Below are 24,069 nucleotides of genomic sequence, written 5' to 3' on the forward strand. Positions count from 1 at the left end.
GTACCGGCTCTCCTTACCGGAATGCCAGGCAATGTCCACTGGAGACTTGGGACCTCAATCAGAGTCGATCGCTTGCTGCAAGCGATCGCTCTGAATGAGGGCGGACACTTACTTTTTAAAGTGCCGCCTTCTGGTCGATCGCTAGGCTGTGGGTTACCACCCACAGCTCTAGAGACTGACCAGGGTGATGGTCGCGATGGTCATCACCATCGCGACCATCGGGGCTTACGACCAGACCCTAAGGCAGGAAGTTCCCCACTGACATCATCAATGATGTCAGTGGGGCCGCCCCCAAACGGCAAGCGTTTCGACTGGAACGCCTCCGTGTGGCCGGGCAGGCCCCCGGCCTGCCCAGCAAATGGGGCGAGCTGTCACTCAACATCGACAGCTCGCCCCGTCTGCTACGAGACCCCTAGCGACGGAGTGACCATCGCTAGTCGGGTCTCGCGCATGCGCACGACGGAGCCGGCTCCGTCGTGCGCATGCTCTGTGGGGACCATCGACCCGGTTGCGAGCGCATTGGCGCTTGCGACCGGGTCTGAATGAGACCCTTGGTCCTGCCGCTGCCTCCAATTCAGTACTCTACGGCCGACAGACCACGTCAAAACTGTCCGTGTCAGGGCGCCGTGTCGGCAGACACCCTCTGCTCTTATACTGTTACATTGTCAAGCGCTTGACATACTATTGGCTACTATTGTTACAGTTGCTGTGCGCTCCGTTGCAATCTGCCTAGGATAGCTGGTCCGGGACTTGCCCATTCCCCACGGCTCACCCTGGCTCTGCCTCCCTCACAGTGGAGTGTTCGGAGACCTGAGGAGAAGGGAGAGACGCTGCAGACACCAGCCGCACACACACACTGGCCTCCGGCGTACCCGACACGGCGCCCTGACACGGACAGCTGTGACGTGGTCTGTCGGCCGGAGAGTACTGAATTGGAGGCAGCGGCAGGACCAAGTCTCCAGTGGACATTGCCTGGCATGCCGGTAAGGAGAGCCGGTACTAACACACGGTAGCATAGGAGTACCTGTATTAAGGCAGACTTATGGAGTCCATGACCGGGTGATATTATTCTCCAGGTGAGCGAGCCATATACGCCCTGGGGTATTAATTTCCCTTGTTATTTCTCATTGGGATACTATTCATCGGTCACTGTACAGACTGGTATCTATGTACAGAGGAGAACAAAGTGCTTTTTATTTCCAATACATCGGGACTACAATTCCCAGGAAGGAATTCACATTTAGGGGTGCACCCCGTTTGCCTCAGGTATTAGCATGTTGTTCGGGACCATTACACCTATATACATCTCAACAGAGGGAATATAATTTACATCTTGCTTGTTCCATCATTGGGCGGAATTCATTTCTTTTCAGCCCCTATCGCGCCTGACGGAGCTATTCTATTCTTGCTCCTGTCGGACGCGATCAGCTGCCAGCGCTACATGAAATGTGCGAAAAGTGACCTGTTTGAGCGTCCAAACATCACTTTTCGCGATCGCGCCCAGCACTTTGGTCGGGTTTAGCTGCTTTACGCGGCTAAACCTGACCTCTATGGGCGCGATCAGCACGAAAATCGTGAACAATTGCATAGCGGCCCGCGATCTCCTGTCACTTTAGACGGGAGATGCGGCCTGCGAAAACAATTGAATTCCGCCCATTGTGTGCATTTCTCTTATCACTGAGAAGTCTGTGGTGATCTCTAGTCTGTTTCTTCTATTTACAATTTATATACAACACACAGAATGAAATTCAAGATCTGTACATTTATTATGGTGTGAACTTGTATGCAATACTGAATAGACTGCTATTACCCTGAGAATTTATATCGCTTTTGATATGCTCACATGTAGATAGTGTATAGGTGTGTGTTGTCTGGCCAAAACATTGGATCTTATTGAAGTATATATGTTTTTTACCCTGGTCCTATATCCAGGATGTATGTCCATACATAGGAATATTATGCCATTTTATTAAATATTTTCCTACTGTCAGTTATTTACCTCATTTGGTCCGAGATAGACGATCGGCGCTATTATTGTACCATAACACGTGTCAGTCTGTGTCTTCTGTATCATTATATAGTATTAGTACTTTACACCCATCATTCACCGGCTCACTAGCTAGCGTTACAGTGGTCCCCCCACCCATTCTCTCTCCATTCACCCACCATTTTGTCTCTCTCTCTCTCTCTCTTCCTCCAACCTGTTCTCTTGCTCTATCTCTTCTCCCATCCCCGCTGTCTCTTTCTACTAGCTGTTCTCTCGCTCTCTTCCCCCTGTGCTCTCTCATCCCCCCTTCCCAGCACGTTACAGTATATAGCAAATGTAAATGATTTTCTTGTGATTGGTGCTAGACACACAGAGAATTATCTGAGCTGCCATTTTGTGGGCTGAACCATAGTTGCCTAACTTTGCTGTCTGGAGAAGCCCTGGGAGGAGTGGCAGGTGGGTGGTGATGGAGGCGGGGCCTGATGAATCGCGTAATTAAGCGTCGCCCCCTCATGGTAAAATGCCCGCGATTGGCTTAAATTTAAATAGGGGGCAGAGCCAAATGACGCGAATCGCGTCATTAAACCCCACCCCCTGCACGGACACCCACGATCGCCGCGGAAATTCTCCTAATTCTGCCCACTTCACTAGGAAGTGGGCAGAATGTGGGAGAAATGCCTACTCTTCTGGGGGTGCGGGTGGTTACCCGAAACATTGGGAGCCTCCCGCGAAAACCAGGAGGGTAGGCATGTATGGAACCCATATTTGTAAATTCACTAAGATCCAGCGCCTCAATGCATATTAGTCAGGACGTGTGTAACGAGTCCATTGTTAGCAAATATAAGACGAATGTCCCAGGAAAACGGAAACCGATTGTTCACACCCAACCGATGCTCAGCTCACAAAATGGCCGCTCACACATTACATGAAAATATTTAATTGGATATTATATATGAACACAAACTAAAACAAAAGAGGCAATGTGAGTGAATACAGACTAACTCTTTATGGTGAGTTGAAAAGGGTCAAAGCACATTTTTTAATTCAGTTTTCATCTCATGTTTATGGGAATGTCCTCAGAATGCACACAGCAGCACAGAGTATATCAGGAGATGAGTGATGTGTTAGTGAGGACAGGGCTGCATGTGACAGGGGCAGTGACATGATGTGAGGAGGGGAATAGAGGCAGCAGGAAGCCACAGACTGATATTTATATAGTGGGAGGAGCAGGGTCCCACAGTAGCACAGAGTATATCAGGAGATGAGTGATGTATCAGTGAGGACAGGGCTGCATGTGACAGGGGCAGTGACATGATGTGAGGAGGGGAATGGAGGCAGCAGGAAGCCACAGACTGACAGTTATATAGTGGGAGGAGCAGGGTCCACAGCAGCACAGAGTATATCAGGAGATGAGGGATGTGTCAGTGAGGACAGGGCTGCATGTGACAGGGGCAGTGACATGATGTGAGGAGAGGAATGGGGGCAGCAGGAAGTCACAGACTGAGAGTTATATAGTTGGAGAAGCAGGGTCCCCAGCAGCACAGAGTATATCAGGAGATGAGTGATGTGTTAGTGAGGACAGGGCTGCATGTGACAGGGGCAGTGACATGATGTGAGGAGGGGAATGGAGGCAGCAGGGAGCCACAGGCTGAGAGTTATATAGTGGGAGGAGCAGGGTCCCCCAGCAGCACAGAGTATATCAGGAGATGAGTGATGTGTTAGTGAGGACAGGGCTGCATGTGACAGGGGCAGTGACAGGATGTGAGGAGGGGAATGGAGGCAGCAGGAAGTCACAGGCTGAGAGTTATATAGTGGGAGGAGCAGGGTCCCCCAGCAGCACAGAGTATATCAGGAGATGAGTGATGTGTCAGTGAGGACAGGGCTGCATGTGACAGGGGCAGTGACATAATGTGAGGAGGGGAATGGAGGCAGCAGGAAGTCACAGAGTTATATAGAGGAAGGAGATACATAAAGTGTAAAATAGTTACTAATTATACCTGATGACCTATTTCCGGCAAGGCGGCAGTGTCCCATTCCTTTGGGTAGATCCCTGTCCTCAGAGGAGACACGGCTGTCTTGGTCACGTTCGATTTTGTACTGTGAAAATAAAAAGTTAAATGATGTGAAATGGGAAGTTGGTGCCACCTAGCGGAGTATCCAGAAACAGCAGCTCACCGGACGAAGTGTCGGAGGCCAGTGGCCAATGTTTTCAGTCTGCGCATGCGTTCCGATGGTTACTACACAAAGACACAGCCTGCAATTGGATGCCAATCCATGCAATGTCGGTGGGCATTTCTGGGAGGCAACAGGGGAGTGGCTAGCCAGATGCCGGCATGTCGCGGGAGTGACGCCCGAGCCTAATATTTTTGGTAAGCGAAGATACATTTTGGCGCCCCCTGGCTGAATTTGCACACTCTGATGGTACGTGCACCCGACAAAGGAAAGGGGTGTGGTCTCATGGGAAAAGCCATAATCACGAGCGCCAATCATGCTGGGTACATGCCCAGTGCTCCTGGAGCTGCTGGGCACACTCGCAGTCCCTTTCTCCAGTGAATAGATGTCATCTATTCACCATTTACACCCCCATCTCAAACACTTTGTCGCCAAATAGGGATGGTTGGGAGGCGTACTAAAGGCAAGGTCTCAAAAGAAAGGGGCATAGTCACACAATAGTATTCCCAATTCACACTACACCGCACAGTAGCACAATCTTATTCACAGTAGACCGTACATAGTGCCCCTGATTCACATTACACCACATAGTAGTGTCCCTTATTTATGTTCTGACACACAGTAGTGCCCCTGTTACACAATGCCAACATTAGTGCCCCTTATACACAATGCCCACATTAGTAGTGCCCCTTATACACAATGCCCACAGTAGTAGTGCCCCAATACAATGCCCACAGTAGTAGTGCCCCTTATACACAATGCCCACAGTAGTAGTGACACTTATACACAATGCCCACAGTAGTAGTGCCCCAATACAATGCCCACAGTAGTAGTGACCCTTATACAATGCCTACAGCACTAGTGGCACTTATACATAATGCCCACAGCAGTGGTATCCCTTCTGCAATGCCCCCATTAGTAGTGGCCCCAGTAGTAATGCCCCCTGCAGTAGTGCCCCCAGTAGCCCCTGTAGAAGTGCCCCCAGTAGCCCCTGTAGTAGTGCCCCCCAGTAGCCCCTGTAGTAGTGCCCCCAGTAGCCCCTGTAGTAGTGCCCCCAGTAGCCCCTATAGTAGTGCCCCCAGTAGCCCCTGTAGTAGTGCCCCCAGTAGCCCCTGTAGTAGTGCCCCCAGTAGCCCCTGTAGTAGTGCCCCCAGTAGCCCCTGTAATAGTGCCCCAGTAGCAGTGCCCCCAGTAGCCCCTGTAGTAGTGCCCCCAGTAGCCCCTGTAGTAGTGCCCTCAGTAGCCCCTGTAATAGTGCCCCCAGTAGCCCCTGTAGTAGTGCCCCCAGTAGCCCCTGTAGTAGTGCCCCCAGTAGCACCTGTAGTAGTGCCCCCAGTAGCCCCTGTAATAGTGCCCCCAGTAGCCCCTGTAGTATTTGCCCTAGTAGCCCCTGTAGTAGTGCCCCCAGTAGCCCCTGTAGTAGTGCCCCCAGTAGCCCCTGTAGTAGTGCCCCCAGTAGCCCCTGTAGTAGTGCCCCCAGTAGCCCCTGTAGTAGTGCCCCCAGTAGCCCCTGTAGTAGTGCCCCCAGTAGCCCCTGTAGTAGTGCCCCCAGTAGCCCCTGTAGTAGTGCCCCAGTAGCCCCTGTAGAAGTGCCCCCAGTAGCTCCTGTAGAAGTGCCCCCAGTAGCCCCTGTAGAAGTGCCACCAGTAGCCCCTGCAGTAGTGCCCCCAGTAGCCCCTGCAGTAGTGCCCCCAGTAGCCCCTGTAGTAGTGGCCCCAGTAGCCCCTGTAGTAGTGGCCCCAGTAGCCCCTGTAGTAGTGCCCCCAGTAGCCCCTGTAGTAGTGCCCCCAGTAGCCCCTGTAGTAGTGCCCCCAGTAGCCCCTGTAGTAGTGCCCCCAGTAGCCCCTGTAGTAGTGCCCCCAGTAATAGAGCTGCGCAAAACACACACACAAAAAAAAACCCCAGTTTACTTACCTTAAGCCCCGATCCTGCGTCCGCTGCCGTCCGCCGCTCCTCGTTACTATGGGAGAGACGTCATAGTGCCCTTGTGGGAAGCCTAGCCGGAGCTCAGGAGTGAGCTCCGGCTGCCGCTGTGGAGAGCCGGGCGCCCGCTGGTAAAATCTCAGCGGGCGGCCGGGAAATGGAGACTCCCTGCGGCGGCCGTGGGAAGGAGTGTGGCGCGGGACGGGGTGGACGGGAAGGAGTATGGCGCGGGACGGGGTGGACGGGAAGGAGTGTGGCACCAACGGGAAGGAGTGTGGCGCGGGGGGGGGGCGGGGAAGGAGTGTGGCGGCGGGACGAGGGTATGAGTTTGGCCGCGCTGGGGATTGAGCGCCCTCTGCTGGCTGGTGCCCTATGCACATGCGTAGTCGGTGTAACGGGCGGGCCGGCTATGGCTGTCAGCGACTAGATCCATAGACGCAGTTGCAATGACCCTGGTGGCCATGTTCAGATAGAGAGATTGAATGTAACCTATGGCAGGTGCAAACGCCGATGGTGGGGCTGAGGGTGTGACCGATGCATCATTAGCATATTACAGCTATCGCAGCTGCTAACATGTAAGCAGCTGCGACAGCATTAGCCTCTGAGCCTGAATGACCCCTCACATTATGCACGTTACTTGCCCCTGTTTGGTTTTTGTATATGTACTTAATAGAGTGAGTGGTAGCACCTAAGATAAGAGATTGGAGACCCACTGCTAGGAGGGAATCGCTATGATTTACGTCCGGCATTTGGAATCCCGACAGCGGCTGCCCGACATGGGTGAAAATCCCGATCGTCCTTAAGGTAAGTATGGACTAACCTAATTCCCTCCCCTAACCATCCCTTTGGGGTGCCTAACCCTAATCTTCCCCCCAGTGCCTAACCCTAATCCCCCCTCTAAGTGCCTAAACCTAACCCCCCCTTCCCCGCCGCCTAAACCTAAGACCGCGGGGGGGTGCCTAATCCTAAATCCCCCCCGGACGGCGATATTTGGCAGCGTTTGGAGTGGCAGTTGGTGTGGCCCTTTTTTTAATTTTAAACTGCGCTGCAGCCTCACCTCTGGAGCCGCCACTGTATCTGATTAATCATAGGGCCTGATTCAGACCCGGTCGCAAGCGCTGTGCGCTCCCAACCGGGTCGTTGGTGGGCCAGTGCGCATGCGCACGACGGAGCCGGCTCCGTCGTGCGCATGCGCGAGACTCGGATAGCGACGGGCACTCTGTCGCTCCGGGTCTCGCAACAAAGGGGGCGAGCTGTCGATGTTGATTGAGCGGGCCGGGGGAGTGGCTGACCAAACGGAGGCGTTCTCCCACCCGTGATGTCAGTGGGAGAGATTTCGGCTCTGTTAGAGCCGAAATCTCTCTGGGGCTTGCGGCACGAGACCCTACCACAAGGGTCTCGTCGCAAGCCCGATGGGTGCGATGGTCTTGACCATCGCGACCATCTTCCTGGCCGCTGGCTATATCTGTGGGTGGTCCCCCACAGCTATGCGAGCGGCCAGGAGGCCGCTCAAAAAAACCAGAGGGACGGCCCTGATTCAGAGCGAGCGCTCTGTCAGAGCGTCCGGCTCTGAATCAGGGCCATAGTCCCTTCATTCATTCCCCATCATTTCTTACGGAATGATCCCTTCAGCTCCTAGTGGTCGGTCTGCTAAGTCTTCCCTCTACTATTGGAACCAGTAGTTCCCACTTCCTATGTTTCATATGTTCAACACGCAGGCGGTGCAGTAACCCCCAGTGATAGATCTATAATCCCATTACCTTCCTTTCAGCATCTTCACATCTTCAAAGCTCAGGAATTTGGGTCTCCGGCAGACCTCCTTCTCTGTCCGATAGGCGATGTTCCTCTGCTTCATTACTGAAAGGAGAGAAGGTCATTAAGGGCCAAACCTCGCATCTCCTTCCCTGAACTGTGGAGGCCCCACATTCTCCTGCGCTACTGGGGGCCCCACTTTATAGACAACTGTATTAAGGCAGCTCCCACCACACTCTGGGCCTGATTCAATCCCTAACAACTCTTACGGTGCAGGCGTTCCACAGTGTGAACGCACAAAGGCGCTGTTGCGATCGAGGTGCACAGTATCAGAGAATAATTGGGAAAGTGCTGGGCGTTCCTGGGAAGTGGCTAAACAGGCGCATGGAGATGGTCCGTCTTATGGGCGTGTTACGGGCGTCTCGCAGGTGTGTCGGCGAAAGCGGCTGCGTACTCAGAAGCTCAACAGCACACGTAGGCGTCCGTGGTCAGATGGAGGAACTGCATGTGCCATAGGGCGGGCGCTAGTATCAATGGTGCGACCATTAGTCAGTCTAGAGACGCACCAACCGGTATTTCAGCGCCTACGGATGCTATCAATGGGTGTCTGTGTCTCTGCTGATTCGGACGCAGGGATATGCACCAGGGAAAGGCTCTGTAGCGCCATTAGGGTAATATGGCAGATGCGTGACCGCCAATAGCCATGTCTGTGCCCACCTATGAATAAGCCCCTGTATGAGGTACCAGGGACCTAATTAATTGAACTTTTAACAACAAATACAGGAGGCCTCCAACTTGCCCACTGGGAAATAATTCCATAACGGATCCATTTAACTTGCTACAATTCCTGACCAAGCGGATGTGACATATATACAGCCCCTAGGACGGTCCCCATACCTCGGAAGTTGATCTCGTATTGCTGCTGCCCAGCGGTGAATGGGATACGTGCGGTGGGATCGGAGAGGTAGATGCTTTCTAGCTCTGCAGACGATAAGGTTGAACTCACGTTCTTTATGTTCTAGGAAAACAGAGACAGATGTGAGACGTGTATATTGTAGCTCGCTGCTCCTACGCCCTCACCCCAAAGCTAGAGAGACGTCCAGAACCTACATACAATGGAGGCAGCCATTTTGGAGGCTGGGCCACCATTCAAGGGAGTGCGGCCTAGTGCTTGGATAGTCTGGGCTTTCATGACAGGTGTGTGGAGGGTATGCAGTCGGGAAGCCGGCGGACCTAATCCCGACAGCCGGCTTCCCGACTTTATCCCGGCGAGGGTTAATTGACAGGTGTCTAAATCTAGACGCCTGTCATTTTACCGACGCCAGGAGACCGGCGCCCGGCATCCCGATCGAAGGGATGCCGGGCGCCGAGCGCGGATAGCCGCGGGGAGTGGGGAGGGTTAGGTTTAGGGCTTTGGGGTTAGGCACCACCCCGGGAGGGTTAGGCTAGGGGGATGGAGGGTTAGGCTTAGGCCCCTGTGGGGAGGTTAGGGTTAGGCACCCCCCCGGGGGACTTAGGTTTAGACGGCGGGGAAGGGGGGGTTAGGTTTAGGCACTTAGGCCCTCATTCAGAGGCACTCGCAAGAAGCGAATGCTCGTTCTGAATGAGGGCGGGCGCTTGGAATTTTAAGTACAGCCTCCTGGTCGCTAGCTAAGCTGTGGGTTACCACCCACAGCTTTAGCGACCAACCAGGTTGATAGTCGCGATGGTCAAGACCATCGTGACCATCCGGGCTTGCGACGAGACCCTAAGGTTGGGTCTCGGCAACCGCAAGCCCCAGGGAGCTTCCTGGTCTGATCAAGCAGGAAGCTCTCCACTGACATCACTGCTAATGTCAGTGCGGCCGCCCACAAAATGGCAGGCGTTCCGTCAGGAACGCCTCCATTTGTGTAGCCACCCCCCCGCCCGCAAAATGGGGCGAGCTGTTGATCAACATCGACAGCCGCCCCTTTTGTAGTGAGCTCCGGAGCGAGAGAGTTTCTCTCTCGCTCCGGGGCTTGTGCACGCGCAGTGCGGCCGCTGCACGTGCGCAGGGCCTTAACATCGACCTGGTTGCGAGCGCTCAGCGCTTGCGACCGGGTCTGAATGAGACCCTTAGAGGGGGGAATAGGGTTAGGCACTAGGGGGAAGGTTAGGGTTAGGCACCCTTAAGGAGGGTTAGGGTTGGGGGGGGGGGAGGTTAGGTTAGTAAATACTTACCTGGGGACGATCGGGATTTTCAGCCATGTAAGTCCAGCCGGTGTCGGGATTTGAACCGTCCGGCGGTAATTCATACCGATTCCGTGTGGAGTGGGACGCATTTGCATCAAATCCGTACACATAAAATGCTTGCAGCATGAAATGGCGCACTTACCTGTAATTAAGGGCCTGATTCAGCAAGGATCGCAACTGCGAAAACGCATGCAGTCGGCTGAATGTTGCGGGCTGGACATGCGTATCCATCGCAGTGTGTGTGCGCGAACACTCCACTGCGATCACAGTGGCTAACCCATCGCAGAGTGATTGACAGGAAGTACCATTTGGGGGTGGTGAGGGGGTGTGGTCGGCGAAATGCAGGCGTGTCAGTGCATTTGAACGCTGTTGCAGGGGCGTGCATAAATTATACACTGCGATGCCGTACGCAGCCTGAGGTCTCAGGCCCTGATTCAGAGCTGAACGCTCTGAGCAGAACGCTCGCTCTGAATCAGGGCCCTCCTCCGTGAAAATGGAGCGGCATCCTGGCCGCTCGCATAGCTGTGGGTGACCACCCACAGCATATGCGAGCGGCCAAAAAGATGGTCGCGATGGTCTTGACCATCGCGACCATCGGACTTGCGACGGAGACCCTCCGGTATGGTCTCCCTGCCACAAGCCCTGGAGTGATTTTGGCTCTATCAGAGCCAAAATCACTCCCACTGACATCACTAGTGATGTCAGTGGAGCCGGCTTCAGACGGTAGGCGTTCCCATGGGAACGCCTCCGTCTGGCCGCCACGCCCCCGGCACGCCCACCAAAGGGGGCGTGCTGTCAGTCACCATCGACAGCACGCCCCCTTTGGTGCGAGACCCCGTCCCCGAGCGCATGCACACGACGGAGCTCCCTCCATCGTCCACATGCGCAGTGGGGGAACATCGACCCGCTTGCGAGCATACTGCCGCTCGCGAGCGGGTCTGAATGACCCCCTCACTGCATACAGGAAGGTTAGCAATTTCTGAGTAAGGTCAGGGCTTGTGCAAGTGTGCGTGAGGCTGCGATGGTACTCCATGTTACCAATGGTTTCGCAGTCATGCTAAGTATTACGGATGTGTGTTAGGTATGTTGTGCTGCGATGGCGTAGCGATTGCAGTGGATTAGCAAACTATCATGAGACTGCGTGCGTAATCGCTATTGCAATCGCATCTGCGATCCTTGCTGAATCAGGCCCGAAGTCCGCAGTCGGCCATTTTATGCGATATGAACAATATTCCCTGAGCCAGCTTACGGATTGTCCATACTGCGTCCAGTTCCCATATTCATCCTTCCAGTACCAAATCCACTCGGTGGTCATAACGTATTCAGAGGGTTTTGTGACCGATGATGATGTGGAGAGCCGACGGACGGGGCTTGGGCCAGATTTCATGGTCTCAAAGTCAACCAATGGAATCCTACGAAACAAGAGAGGGAGGAGTTACCTGCTACAGTCACATCCCTCCCCTTACTAGATACAAATCAGTGTTTAATAAATTAATTATTGCAGGGAAATATTATCCTATAGCTGCAGTCGTGACGGCGTCTTTATGCAAATGCCGCGGCCGATGGTTTCCGTACAGAGGGCCTGATTCAGATGCGGACACTAATGCGATCGCAGCTGCGATTTCGCCCAGAACGCAGCTGTGAACATATGCTAATAGTTAAAAAGCTTCCCTGAGCATAGGTGTGACACCCCTAAGGTGATTGAAGATCTCTTTAGTATTGGATTTCACACCATTCCAGTGGTTCCTGCTACTTCTTCCCTCCCACGCCACAGCAGAGAGGCTGGGGGTCCCCAATCCCAACTCAACAATTTACAGTAAATAAAATAATGCTCACTATATTTAGCTGGAACTCTGGGCCTGATTCAGAGCCGGACGCTATTTGCGCTCGCTCGTTCAGAAAAAGGGGGTGGCTATTTAATTGACCGTTCGCTCTTTGCGGTCTGTTGACGCCTCTATGTCTGAACGAGCGAACAAAACATGCGGTCGTTATTTTGAAAGAAACGCCCCCTGGCCGCTCGCATCATACGTCATCTCTGCTATTTATTAGATTAATCGAGTACGTCGAAAGGCGTATGAACTGCTCGCAGTGCTTGTGGTAGCATTTTCCTACCGCAATCATGCGAGCAGTTCAGGCTAAAAGACAACCAAGTGACGTGGTCGATGACGCTGCTTTGTTAATTATGCACACCCTTAAAACGCCCGTTTTGACCGTTTGGCACGCCTGCGTTCTGATCTCTACGCCCCGTTTTCAAGCACCTTCCCCTGTTACCACCCACAAACGCCTCATTCTGTCACTCAAATTAGCAGGCATTCGCTATTTTGCGAGCACACGATTTTCGACCACACTGACTGGTTGGCGCATGCGTATTGCAACCCATACGCATGCGCAGATGTGCGAACATTGCTCGGAGCGAACGAGCGGCCGCTTACGAGCGGCTCTGAATGAGGTCCTCTGTGACAGTTCTGGATCTCTCCATGCATATAACTAGCAATAATACATTACACTCTAAAATATATTTATCCAACACTTAGTTTAAAATTATGGCCTATTACTGATACTGGACTGCTTTGGAGATTACCAACATCAAAATCCCTAACAAAATCAAGTTTAGAACATATAGTTTAGTGTTTAAGTAACATCCCAATTCAGTATCGTTCACTACCTTTACTCTTCCTTATTGGTAATACCCTTAATGGTGACGAGTCCCTCCGGCGCTCTGCTCCGTCCTCAGGCTCCGGAGGCTGGTCTGTCATGTGTGCTCCCCAGCAGAGCACAAGAATGTTTAGAAAAAGAAAAAAAAAAGTTTTTTTTCTAATCTGTCATGTGGTCTGCTGGGAAACCACATGACAGCGCAGCAGGACGGAGCCGGAGGCTGCTGCGCGGACAGGTAAGTCGGGGGGGGGGGGGGGGGATCGGGGGGGGGTACGAAACTTACCGTATCTGTAGGCAGTGCTGCGCATGCGCTGGTTTTACAGATGTAACAGCGCATGCGCAGACCTGTTTCCAGACGCGATAAGGTAGTGTAGGCAGGAAAAGTATCTATTTCCCGAAAAGCTGTCATCGCAAAAATGACAGGTACCGGAATAGATACTTATGGAGAGGTGGAATGATGAATTCCACCTATAATTAGCTAGAACTCCATGCCAGTTCTAAAGCTAATTATCTCCAGAGAATTTTAATGTTTAATGAATAGGCCCCTGTGTCAGTCTGTACTTTGTTGCTAGTCCCAGAACAGCTGCTGCACCTGAGTCTTATATCTCATGTAAAAGTCTATCTCCTTGGAGCAATATCCTGAAGAGCAATACTTGGTGGACTGCACTCTCTGATACCTCATTTTGAACGAAGGCCAGGGAGACAAAAAAAGGCAGCTACCTCTTTTCCACCAAAAATCCGGGTCCGACCTGGGTTTTCAGACATGGTTCCAACCCAGGTCACACAGCACCATCAATCTGTGTTATTCTCAGGTCAGCCCCGTTCACACTGAACCTGGGTCTGTCCTGCTAAACTTGTGAGGTCATAAAAAGTGGGAGGTGACTGCTCCACAGCCACCAATCAGCTCATTTTAGGCATGACCCAGGTCGGATAACCCGGGTTGCGCCGTTTACACTGCACCATTACCCAGGTCCATCCTGCGTCAGACCCTGGTAGCTACCTGGGTTGGATTGCCGGGTCACTTGACCCGGGTTATTTTTCAGCGACCCTTTTACACTGAGCTGTGACCCAGGTGGACCCAGCAATTACCCGGTTCTTGCTCTGGTGTAAAAGGGTTATTAGTTATATATATATATATATACATATATATATATATATATATGTATTTTCTTGTAATGAATTTCTGTTTTAAATCCTGGTATATTAACCTGTAGTTCCGATGCTTAGTCATTAATTGTACCTGCCAGAGTTATGTGGTGAAATAAGGTTTTGGTATTTGGAATGTGATGTCCTCCAGTCACTCCCAGAGCTGCCTCAGGGGCTGTCTGCTGATTCTGTAGCACAATGGAGGGGAGGCCGGGCTAAAGTCTCTGTATCAGCCACTCAGCTCCCAACTGCCATGTTGCAGGCTGTGGGTCTGATTCAGAGCCGGACGCTATTTGCGCTCGCTCGTCCAGAAAAAGGGGCTGGCTATTTAAATTGACCGTTCGCTCTTTGCGGTCTGTTGACGCCTCTATGTCTGAACGAGCGAACAAAACATGCGCTCGTTATTTTGAAAGAAACGCCCCCTGGCCGCTCGCATCACACGTCATCTCTGCTATTTATTAGATTAATCGAGTACGTCGAAAGGCGTATGAACTGCTCGCAGTGCTTGTGGTAGCATTTTCCTACCGCAATCATGCGAGCACTTCTGGCTAAAAGACACCCAACTGACGTGGTCGATGACGCTGCTTTGCTAATTATGCACACCCTTAAAACGCCCGTTTTGACCGTTTGGCACGCCTGCGTTCGGATCTCCACTCCCCGTTTTCAAGCACCTTCCCCTGTTACCACCCACAAACGCCTCATCCTGTCACTCAAATTAGCAGGCACTCGCTATTTTGCGAGCACACGATTTTCGATCGCACTGACTGGTTCGCGCATGCGTACCAAAACCCATACGCATGCGCAGATGTGCGAACATCGCTCGGAGCAAACAAGCGGCCGCTTACGAGCGGCTCTGAATGAGGTCCTGTGTTTGAAAAATGACAGTTGGGAGCTGATTGGTTGGTCATTGATCACTCTCCACTGTATCACTTCCCAGAGCTTCATACATTTGCCCCCCTGTGGCCTGTCCTCCATCTGCCTCCATCACAGCATCGCTCTCCAGGTCCGTTACCTCAGCTCAGCTCCAACCAACTGTCCTTCTCCTCTAACTGTCACTCACCGTACCACCTGACACTGGTCATGTGACAAGCTCCTGACCATTCAGCAGCTGCAGAGACTGCTGAGAGTTGTGGTCTGCACAATGTCAGACGTAATACCTCACATAGCGGGGTATTACATAGGGACGCCCACTACTGCCTTCTCATCTGTGTCCGATATCGTGAACCAGCATAATTTATTTTATACACGCCCACAGAACAGCATTTAAATGGTCAGACGCACCAGCATTCGCCTAAGCACCCATCCGTTACCCCCCCCCAAACGGTGACCCCATAACAATCACTTTGCAAATGGATCCCCTGGAAGTACGTAATCGCAAAACAATCGTGACGCGTGCGCAGTGCGACTTATACGCATATGTGCAATGGTAAATAATCGCCCAATCTGCGTAAATCGCAGAATTGCGTCCGCTGCTGAATCAGGCCCAGAGATGCCAACTAGCTGTGGCGGTAGTGTGCCGCTGTGCGTACTAAGATGCACCATCGGATATTGCACCAGCCCTAAGGAGGTGCAGAATCTCCATATAAACATGGCCACCTGTGTCAGTGCAACTGCTGCAAAAGAAGCAATCACTGACCACCAGGCGCCCGCGATACACCCGCATCTGGCTAGCTGCTCCGGTTACCACCCAGAAATGCCTGCTGAAATTGTCTCTCTCTGGGCGGAATTCAATTCTTTTCAGCCCCTATCGCGCCTGACGGAGCTATTCTATTCTTGCTCCTGTCGGGCGCGATCAGCTGCCAGCGCTACATTTCAGCTCGCAGCCCCAGGGGGATGAGAGCTGAAATGTGCGAAAAGTGACCTGTTTGGGCGCCCAAACATCACTTTTCGCAATCGCGCCCAGCACTTTGGTCGGGTTTAGCTGCTTTACGCGGCTAAACCTGACCTCTATGGGCGCGATCAGCACGAAAATCTTGAACAATTGCATAGTGGCCCGCGATCTCCTGTCACTTTAGACAAGAGATGCGGGCCGCGAAAACAATTGAATTCCGCCCTCTATGTCCAAATTCGTTTCTAGCGTGGCCCAGGCCCACAGTCACAACCTGGCGATCAAGATGGTTTAACATTGAATCCGTTAATTACATTTGTGAAACATGGTAGAGTTATTTCTGGTAGTGTTATTTCTTTATAGGGAGAGATCGTTACTTTGTAACGTGTAGTGACAGGTTTCCCTGCGTGATACACACCAGAATTTAGCTTTTTTCTCTTGTGATAAGAGCTGCCCTTTGCGAAGCTGCCGTCGCTGGGTGAGGGGGTCTCTGGGGGTCTCTGCCCCCTCCTAGCCCCGGGAGCTTCCTGCTGGTGACCTCTGCAGGAAGTCCCGGGCTCTTACTTCCTGCACCCAGAAGAAGGAGAGGAGAAGGAGGCGGGGGACCCAGGAGGAGCCCGCAGGAGGCTGAATAAGGAGGGTCCGGCAGTGAGAGGTGCTGGGCGACTGCGGTGCATCATGGTGGCGGGGAGCGGGATGCGGTAAGAAGCCCATAGGCTTATATAGGGTAACGCCAGAAACGTTACCCTCTGCATCGAAAATAGTGGGGCCGGGGCTTAGTACATATGACACCCAGAAAACGGGGTTTTTACAGCATTTTTCCTTTAGTACATCCCGGCCAGGATGTGTGATGTGTAGGGTTACTGCCAGGTTGGTTCAGTGCCGCTCCCTGCCCATTTTACAGATTTGAAAATGCACCCTGACCCCTTCTGGAGCTCGTACTGAGCTGTGGGCGAAAGCTGTTTGAATTGGAGGAGGGTTGTACCGCGCCGCCTCCTGTACTGAGATACTAAGGGTTGGGCTTGGATGCCCGGCTTCCCGCGGTGATCTCAGGTACCTGCCTCCATGGCTGTTCTGTAGTCTCAGTTCTACAGCCAGCCCTTATTCACAGCCTCAATATCATCCTGGCCTGAGGTAAACCGATGTATTTACAGTACATGTTATAGAGTAATTAATGGATAGGAGACACTGACGTACGGACGCACGCTTTTTTTAGTGGTGGGCATGCACAATGCTTAGCGCATTTTATGTGAAACAAAAAAGGCATACGCCAAAATCACAACACAAAGGTACAATGAGGCCAGCCGGCTGTAACGCGGCTGTTTGATAAATCATGGTGAAATCGTAGCCGCAGGTTGCAACGGAATAAGATTGTGCCCCTTCCCCAATGTACCCGTATCCCAGAACTCCTGGGGTTTATAGCTACTGTATGCGGTTTCTTTTGTTTTCCCTATAATTCCCCTTTAAACGTCAATTTTCATGAAATCTATCTCCTCCCAGTAGGTGTGATTCTTCCAACACAATGTTATCCATAGTTACTGAAATGAGAATTATGGCCTCCGCACACCGATCTATGAGCATCTCAATAATAAGCCCCACACATGAGAACAGTACAGGCACCAGCCGAGGGCACCATAACATAGTCCTCAGGCCGTGATTTGGGATCCTACCTGGTAACCTTAGGGTCACAGTAGGCCTTCTCAACATTCTCCATATTGGAAACATCTTCCCAATCTCCTCCGTTGAAGACTTGCCAGCGGTACGGTAAGTAGAAGTGCATATCCGGGCATTTACCTGCAGGCAGAGGACACATGATATTATCTGAGTTAGCATTAGGGTTAGGTGTTAGGGTTAGGCACTAGGGGGGGTTAGGGTTAGGCACTAGGGAGAGGGTTAGGGCTAGGCACTAGGGGGAGGGTTAGGGCTAGGCACTAGGGGGAGGGTTAGGGCTAGGCACTAGGGGGAGGAGGGTTAGGCACTAGGGGGAGAGGTTAGAGTTAGGCACTAGAGGGGGGGAGGTTAGGGTTAGGCACTAGGGGGGAGGTTAGGGTTTGGCACTAGGGGGGAGGTTAGGGTTAGGCACTAGGGGGGTTAGGGTTAGGCACTAGGGGGAGGGTTAGGGTTAGGCACTAGGGGGAGGGTTAGGCACTAGGGGGAGGGTTAGGGTTAGGCACTAGGGGGAGGTTAGGGTTAGGCACTAGGGGGAGGGTTAGGGTTAGGCACTAGGGGGAGGGTTAGGGCTAGGCACTAGGGGGAGGAGGGTTAGGCACTAGGGGGAGAGGTCAGAGTTAGGCATTAGAGGGGGGGAGGTTAGGGTTAGGCACTAGGAGGAGGGTTAGGGTTAGGCACTAGGGGGGTTAGGGTTAGGCACTAGGGGGAGGATTAGGGTTAGGCACTAGGGGGAGGGTTAGGCACTAGTGGGAGGGTTAGGCACTAGGGGGAGGGTTAGGGCTAGGCACTATGGGGAGGGTTAGGGTTAGGCACTAGGGGGAGGGTTTTAATTAGGCACTAGGGGGAGGGTTTTAATTAGGCACTAGGGGGAGGGTTAGGGTTACGCACTAGGGGGAGGAGGGTTAGGGTTAGGCACTAGGGGGAGGGTTAGGGTTAGGCACTAGGGGAGGGTTAGGGTTAGGCACTAGGGGAGGGTTAGGGTTAGGCACTAGGGGGAGGAGGGTTAGGCACTAGGGGGAGGTTTAGGGTTAGGCACTAGGGGGAGGAGGGTTAGGGCTAAGCACTAAGGGGAGGAGGGTTAGGCACTAAGGGGAGGGTTAGGCACTAGGGGGAGGGTTAGGGATAGGCACTAGGGGGAGGGTTAGGCACTAGGGGGAGGGTTAGGGATAGGCACTAGGGGGAGGATGGTTAGGCACTAGGGGGAGGGTTAGGGCTAGGCATTAGGGGGAGGAGAGTTAGGGTTAGGCACTAGGGTGAGGGTTAGGGTTAAGCACTAGGGGGAGGGTTAGGTACTAGGGGAAGGGTTAGACACTGGGGGGAGACTTAGCATTAGGGTTAGGTGTTAGAGTTAGGCAACATGGGGAGGGCTAGGGTTAGGCACTAGGGGTAGGGTTAGGCACTGGTGGGGAGGGTTAGGGTTAGCTACAGGGGGAGGGTTAGGTGGTAGGGTTAGACTTATACACTGGGGAGGAGGGTTAGGTTTAGGGTGCGGGGAGAGGGAGGTTAGGTTTAGGATGAATATAAGAAAAACTATCGGAATAGCTGTTTATATTATTGATATAATAAACTATGTTGCTATATGAATTATATTGCTAAAACGGGGTTCAGGAATCTCATATTTATTTCGGTATATATGGTATGAATGTTAACATTCAGGATGTTTTGTCAACATTGAGCATGTCACAATGCTGACATCACAGATTTAGTCTGCAGATAGGGTGAGGTTTAGTGTAGGGTTAGGGAGAAAAAAACATTTATTGCGACATGCACAGTGCGGACATTCAGACCATGTCGCCATTTTGTACCACACCCATTTGTTTCACATTATAGCCCAAAGGGACTAAGGGATATATTTAGTAAGAGGCGGCCTTTCTATGTCTGTCGGCGGTTCTGGACGTGGTATTTATTACGACAATAATAGTAAATGCAAATTGCACCTGGTTTTGCATTTAATAGTTTTGCCCTTTTAAACCCCATTGAAAATCCTCAGCTTAGTAAATACCCCTAACGTCTCTCTGCTGATGTGTTAGGCTCCTCAGCACTTACCTCCCAGCTTGCAGTACTTCCAGGTATTGGACGGACAGATATCGGGGGCTTTTCCAGGCGTCGCTGAGATAAAATAAAAATACATTGTATAATTAGCAGCTTCCATGTGTGGAGCGGCCGCTTTACAGCTGACACTTCATATATGCGACACTTAGTTAAACGCACAGCGCTTAGGGCCGTATACTGAGTCACCGCTTATCCGTTTGGCCGCAGCAGCTACTTACTTCTTCGTGCTAATGCGCGGGTCTGCCAGTGTGCGCTGAATATCCGCACGGCTGCCTGTGGAAACCTGTCCTGCCCACTGTTTTCCCCATCCACAGCCGCCATCATTAGTATCTGGATTTGCAAAATATCCGTCTGTAAAAGGCCCCATCTCTGCCCACTATGGGGCATATTCAATTGGGCACGAGGTTTAGCGAGGAAAAAACCTTGCGCCCAATTTTGGATTACCACGGGTATGCGCGCCCCCGATACCCACGGTATCCAATTAATTAAATAGTGGTCCTGGGGTTTTCAGCTCTGCCTAGTTATGGCCCCGAAACTCCCACTTCCCGGATAGCGGCTGTTTGTTGAATAGAGAAAGGATGACATAACCCCTTTAGCGAGCACTAATCTACAGCATTGATAATGGGGCCCTAAGTAAGTCAGCTCTCAGCTGGTAGAGGGGCGCTGCTGGGTGACTGAGAGGTGCTGACTGCTGGGAAAGGGGAGCATAGAGGCAGCCTGGCCAGGGGTGCTGACTGTGCTGGGTCACTGAGGGGTGCTGTGCTGGGAAAGGGAGCATAATGAGGCCAGGGGTGCTGTGCTGGTTGTGGGGTGCAGGATGAGGCCAGGGGTGCTGTGCTGGGACAGTGGTACAGAGACAGAGGAGGGCAGCTATGGAGGGGGGGCAGTGAGAGAGCTATGGAGGGGGGGCAGTGAGAGAGAGCTATGGAGGGGGGGCAGTGAGAGAGAGTTATGGAGGGGGGGCAGTGAGAGAGAGCTATTGAGGGGGGGCAGTGCGAGAGAGCTATGGAGGGGGGCAGTGAGAGAGAGCTATGGAGGGGGGCAGTGAGAGAGAGCTATGGAGGGGGGCAGTGAGAGAGAGCTATGGAGGGGGGCAGTGAGAGAGCTATGGAGGGGGGGCAGTGAGAGAGAGCTATGGAGGGGGGGCAGTGAGAGAGCTATGGAGGGGGGGCAGTGAGAGAGCTATGGAGGGGGGGCAGTGAGAGAGAGCTATGGAGGGGGGGCAGTGAGAGAGAGCTATTGAGGGGGGGCAGGGAGAGAGAGCTATTGAGGGGGGGCAGTGAGAGAGAGCTATGGAGGGGGGGGCAGTGAGAGAGAGCTACTGAGGGGGGGCAGTGAGAGAGCTATGAAGGGGGGCAGAGAGAGCGCTATGGAGGGGGCAGTGAGAGAGCTATGGAGGGGGGGCAGTGAGAGAGCTATGGAGGGGGGGCAGTGAGAGCTATGGAGGAGGGCAGTGAGAGAGAGCTATTGAGGGGGGGCAGTGAGAGAGCTATGGAGGAGGGCAGTGAGAGAGCTATGGAGGAGGACAGTGAGAGAGCTATGGAGGGGGCAGTGAGAGAGCTATTGAGGGGGGCAGTGAGAGAGCTATGGAGGAGGGTAGTAAGAGAGAAATGGAGGAGGCAGTGAGATATATGGAGGGGGCAGTAAGAACTATGAAGGGGGCAGTAAGAACTATGTAGGGGGCAGTAAGAACTATGTAGGGGGCAGTAAGAACTATGGGGGGGCAGTGAGAGATATATGGAGGGGACAATAAGAACTATGGAGGAGCAGTTAGAGAGATATGAATGGGGTGAGAGATATGGAGGGGCAATGAAAGATATAGAGAGGCAGAGAGAACTATAGAGGGGTGGTAAGAACTATGGAGCTTTCCCAGTCAGTTCAACAGGAGACCGATATTTTCAATGACTGACCAGTGCTTCTCGAATGCAGGCATATTTCCATGTAAAGTAAATTATTATGGAACTTTTCATATAAATAATATCTAAGCATTAAGTGGCCGTCCACAGTTTGTATTTTAATAGAGTTCAGCCCTTTCAAAACAACCCCGCCTTGCCACAAACACTGGACACAAGAGCTTACATTTGCTGGATGACGTAGGTCTATCTGGGGTTGTTTTGTCAACCGGCTGATGTTGGGGAACTTCATCTGCTGATCTGGTGCCCGAATATTGGGTGAAGTCAAGTCTTGACATTGGTTTTACGCTGGCGAGGAGCTTGCTTGAATGTTGGTCAGTTCCCTCAGATAGCCTGGATGGGTTCCTACTCACTCCTGATGCACGTAGATTCCGGAAACCACCAACGGGATATATTGCTGTCTCAGCATGTGCTGTAGCAGTGGATAAAGCATGAGCTGGTACTGGTGGAAGGCCGACTGCCCCCTTGCTCAGATGACTAGACACTTTACTGGATATTGAATTTGCTCCGGTGAGCGATGTTGGCTGATTTGAGGTTAATCTAACTGAAGATGTTGGTGGAACACTGGACAGTCCAAGTGGTTGACTGGATCTTTGAAGCGAATCAGTTGGTGCACTCATTGCCTTGTTAGATGTAACAGGTGATATGTGCTCTGCTCTGGTTTGCGCTGCTTTAAGTAAAGTAGTATTTGGTTGTACAGGAAGCACCATTGGCATGTTGGATGGTGCTGCTGTTAATTTGGATTTTGCGTCTGATTGATAAAGCACCTCAAGCGGTATTGTGGTGAATGTAGACGTTACTGGAGATGATGTTGTGCTGTTTATTGTATTGTTGTACTGTGTCAATGGCTGAACAATGGGTGATGCACTTGATGTTGCAGAGATTGGCGTAATTACCGGCTTAGTAGATCCTGTGAGCGCTGTTGGGTGAGGAGTATTTGAACCATCTCTTATAGATGTGACCGTTTTAAAACTGGATTCACCAGCAGAGGAATAATTTGAGTTCAGTCCACCAGAAGATGTTGGTGGAACATGGGATGGTCTGATTGGCTGATTGGATCCTGTAAGTGGAGCAATTGGTGCAATCATTGTTTTGTTTGATCTAGCAGATGATATTTTCTCTACACGAGTTTGCGCTGCATTAGGTATAGTAGTATCGGACTGCACAGGACACACTTTGGGCGGGTTGGATGATGCTGCAGATAATTTGGGTCGTCTGTCTGATCCCACTTGTGTGTTGCCAGATCTGGATGTATCGGGTAAAAAACAGTCTTCCATTAGCTTGTCTAATTCAGTTTTCTGATGTCCACCATCATCATCTTCTCCAGATCGACAACGATAACTCTCACCACTCTCAGACACTGGTCGGCTGCTAGATCTCCTCTGAACTTGGGACCCTAAATAGAAGAACCAAAATGTAAATTCTGTCGACTCATTAGAGTGTGTAAAGTCTATGAAAAATAGGGGAATTATTTAATTTAATTAAAAAACAAGGGGAAAAATGTAATAGGATGAGAGTTTAGCAGTAACCTCTCACACTTTTTAAACTCGGCCAATGTAATAAAGTCTGAGCACATGGAAACTCACACGTTTTTAGACTCAAAAAAACTCTCACGATTTAAACTCTCATCCAGAAGTTTTCCCATTTTGAAGATAAAACTCGACTTTTATCTTACTGATAAACTATTCTCTAATCTCTCACCCTATTACATTTGGCCCATGGTTGCAATAGAAAACAAACAAACATGTTTTAGATGATTAGAATCATTTTAAAGGTTTATCCAGTTCGTTACAAACAATGAAATAATTGTAATCTTTCAAACCGCCTTTTAGCACAAATCACCTTTAGCACCAAAAATTCAATAATTGTATGGTAAATTTGGTATTTAAATATGTCATTAACAGTGGTCATATCAATATTTCTATTCATGAAATCATTTATTAGCCAGATACCTGGTCCTTCCGTCTGTCTTTCTCGACCCTTCCCCCTCGATCCACCCCGAAATCCATTTCTGCCTCTAGATTTGGCCCGTCCCCTTCCTCTGCCTCTGGCCCTCGGGCCTCGCGGTGCCCCCCTTCTTTTTGCTGTGCCTGCTTCCTGGAGCTGCTGATTGTATGTGAGTTTGCAGAGCATCTGAAAGTTCTGCACAGCCTCGAGAGGTAGATTTTGCAGTAAATCAGGACTCTCCTCCAGAAGAAGGCGTAGATTGTGGAAACTACCAATGGGAGATTTTGCTGTCTCAGCAGGTGCTGTAGCATTGGATAAAGCACAAGCTGGTACTGGTGGAAGGCCGGATGCCCCCTTGCTCAGATTACTAGACACTTTGCTGGATATTGAATTTACTCCAGTGAGTGATGTTGGCTGATTTGAGGTTAATCTAACCAAAGATGTTGGTGGAACACTGGACGGTCCATGTTGTTCACTGGATGTTTTAAGCAGATCTGTTGATGCACTTATTGCTTTGTTGGATGTAGCAGGTGATATTTGCTCCGCTCTGATTTGTGCTGCATTAGGTAAAGTAGTATTTGGTCGTACATGATGCACTGTTAGCATGTTGGATGATGCAGCTGTTAATTTGGATTCTGCGTCTGATTGATAAAGTTTCTCAAGTGCTGTTGCGGCAAATGGAGGCGTTACTGCAGATGATGTTGTCCTTTTTATTCTACTGTACTGTGTCAAGGGCTGGGCAATGGGTGATGCACTTGACGTTGCAGAGATTGGCGTAATTACTGGCTTAGTAGATCCTACGAGCGCTGTTG

At 51.5% G+C, this 24,069-nt stretch overlaps 1 protein-coding gene across 2 annotated transcripts in view; it reads right to left on the reverse strand.

Annotated features, from left to right (window-relative positions):
* LOC148525694 (uncharacterized) overlaps nucleotides 1-24,063 on the reverse strand; it is a 33,693-nt gene extending 9,630 nt beyond the window's left edge. For both annotated transcript variants that reach the window (XM_088470608.1, XM_088470607.1), the window contains exons 1-8: nucleotides 23,263-24,063; nucleotides 21,477-22,706; nucleotides 19,392-19,454; nucleotides 17,345-17,468; nucleotides 11,295-11,457; nucleotides 8,732-8,852; nucleotides 7,843-7,939; nucleotides 3,985-4,084 (exon numbers count right to left, since the gene is read on the reverse strand). In XM_088470608.1, coding sequence (XP_088326734.1) covers nucleotides 3,985-4,084; nucleotides 7,843-7,939; nucleotides 8,732-8,852; nucleotides 11,295-11,457; nucleotides 17,345-17,468; nucleotides 19,392-19,454; nucleotides 21,477-22,706; nucleotides 23,263-23,863 — 2,499 coding nt within the window. In that variant the 5' untranslated portion in view covers nucleotides 23,864-24,063. The remainder of the gene's footprint in view (nucleotides 1-3,984; nucleotides 4,085-7,842; nucleotides 7,940-8,731; nucleotides 8,853-11,294; nucleotides 11,458-17,344; nucleotides 17,469-19,391; nucleotides 19,455-21,476; nucleotides 22,707-23,262) is intronic.
* Nucleotides 24,064-24,069: the final 6 nt, after the last annotated feature.

The sequence above is a fragment of the Taudactylus pleione genome, unplaced genomic scaffold (genome assembly GCF_031769625.1).
Source record: "Taudactylus pleione unplaced genomic scaffold, aTauple2 ptg000101l, whole genome shotgun sequence".
Classification (NCBI taxonomy): Eukaryota; Metazoa; Chordata; class Amphibia; order Anura; family Myobatrachidae; genus Taudactylus; species Taudactylus pleione.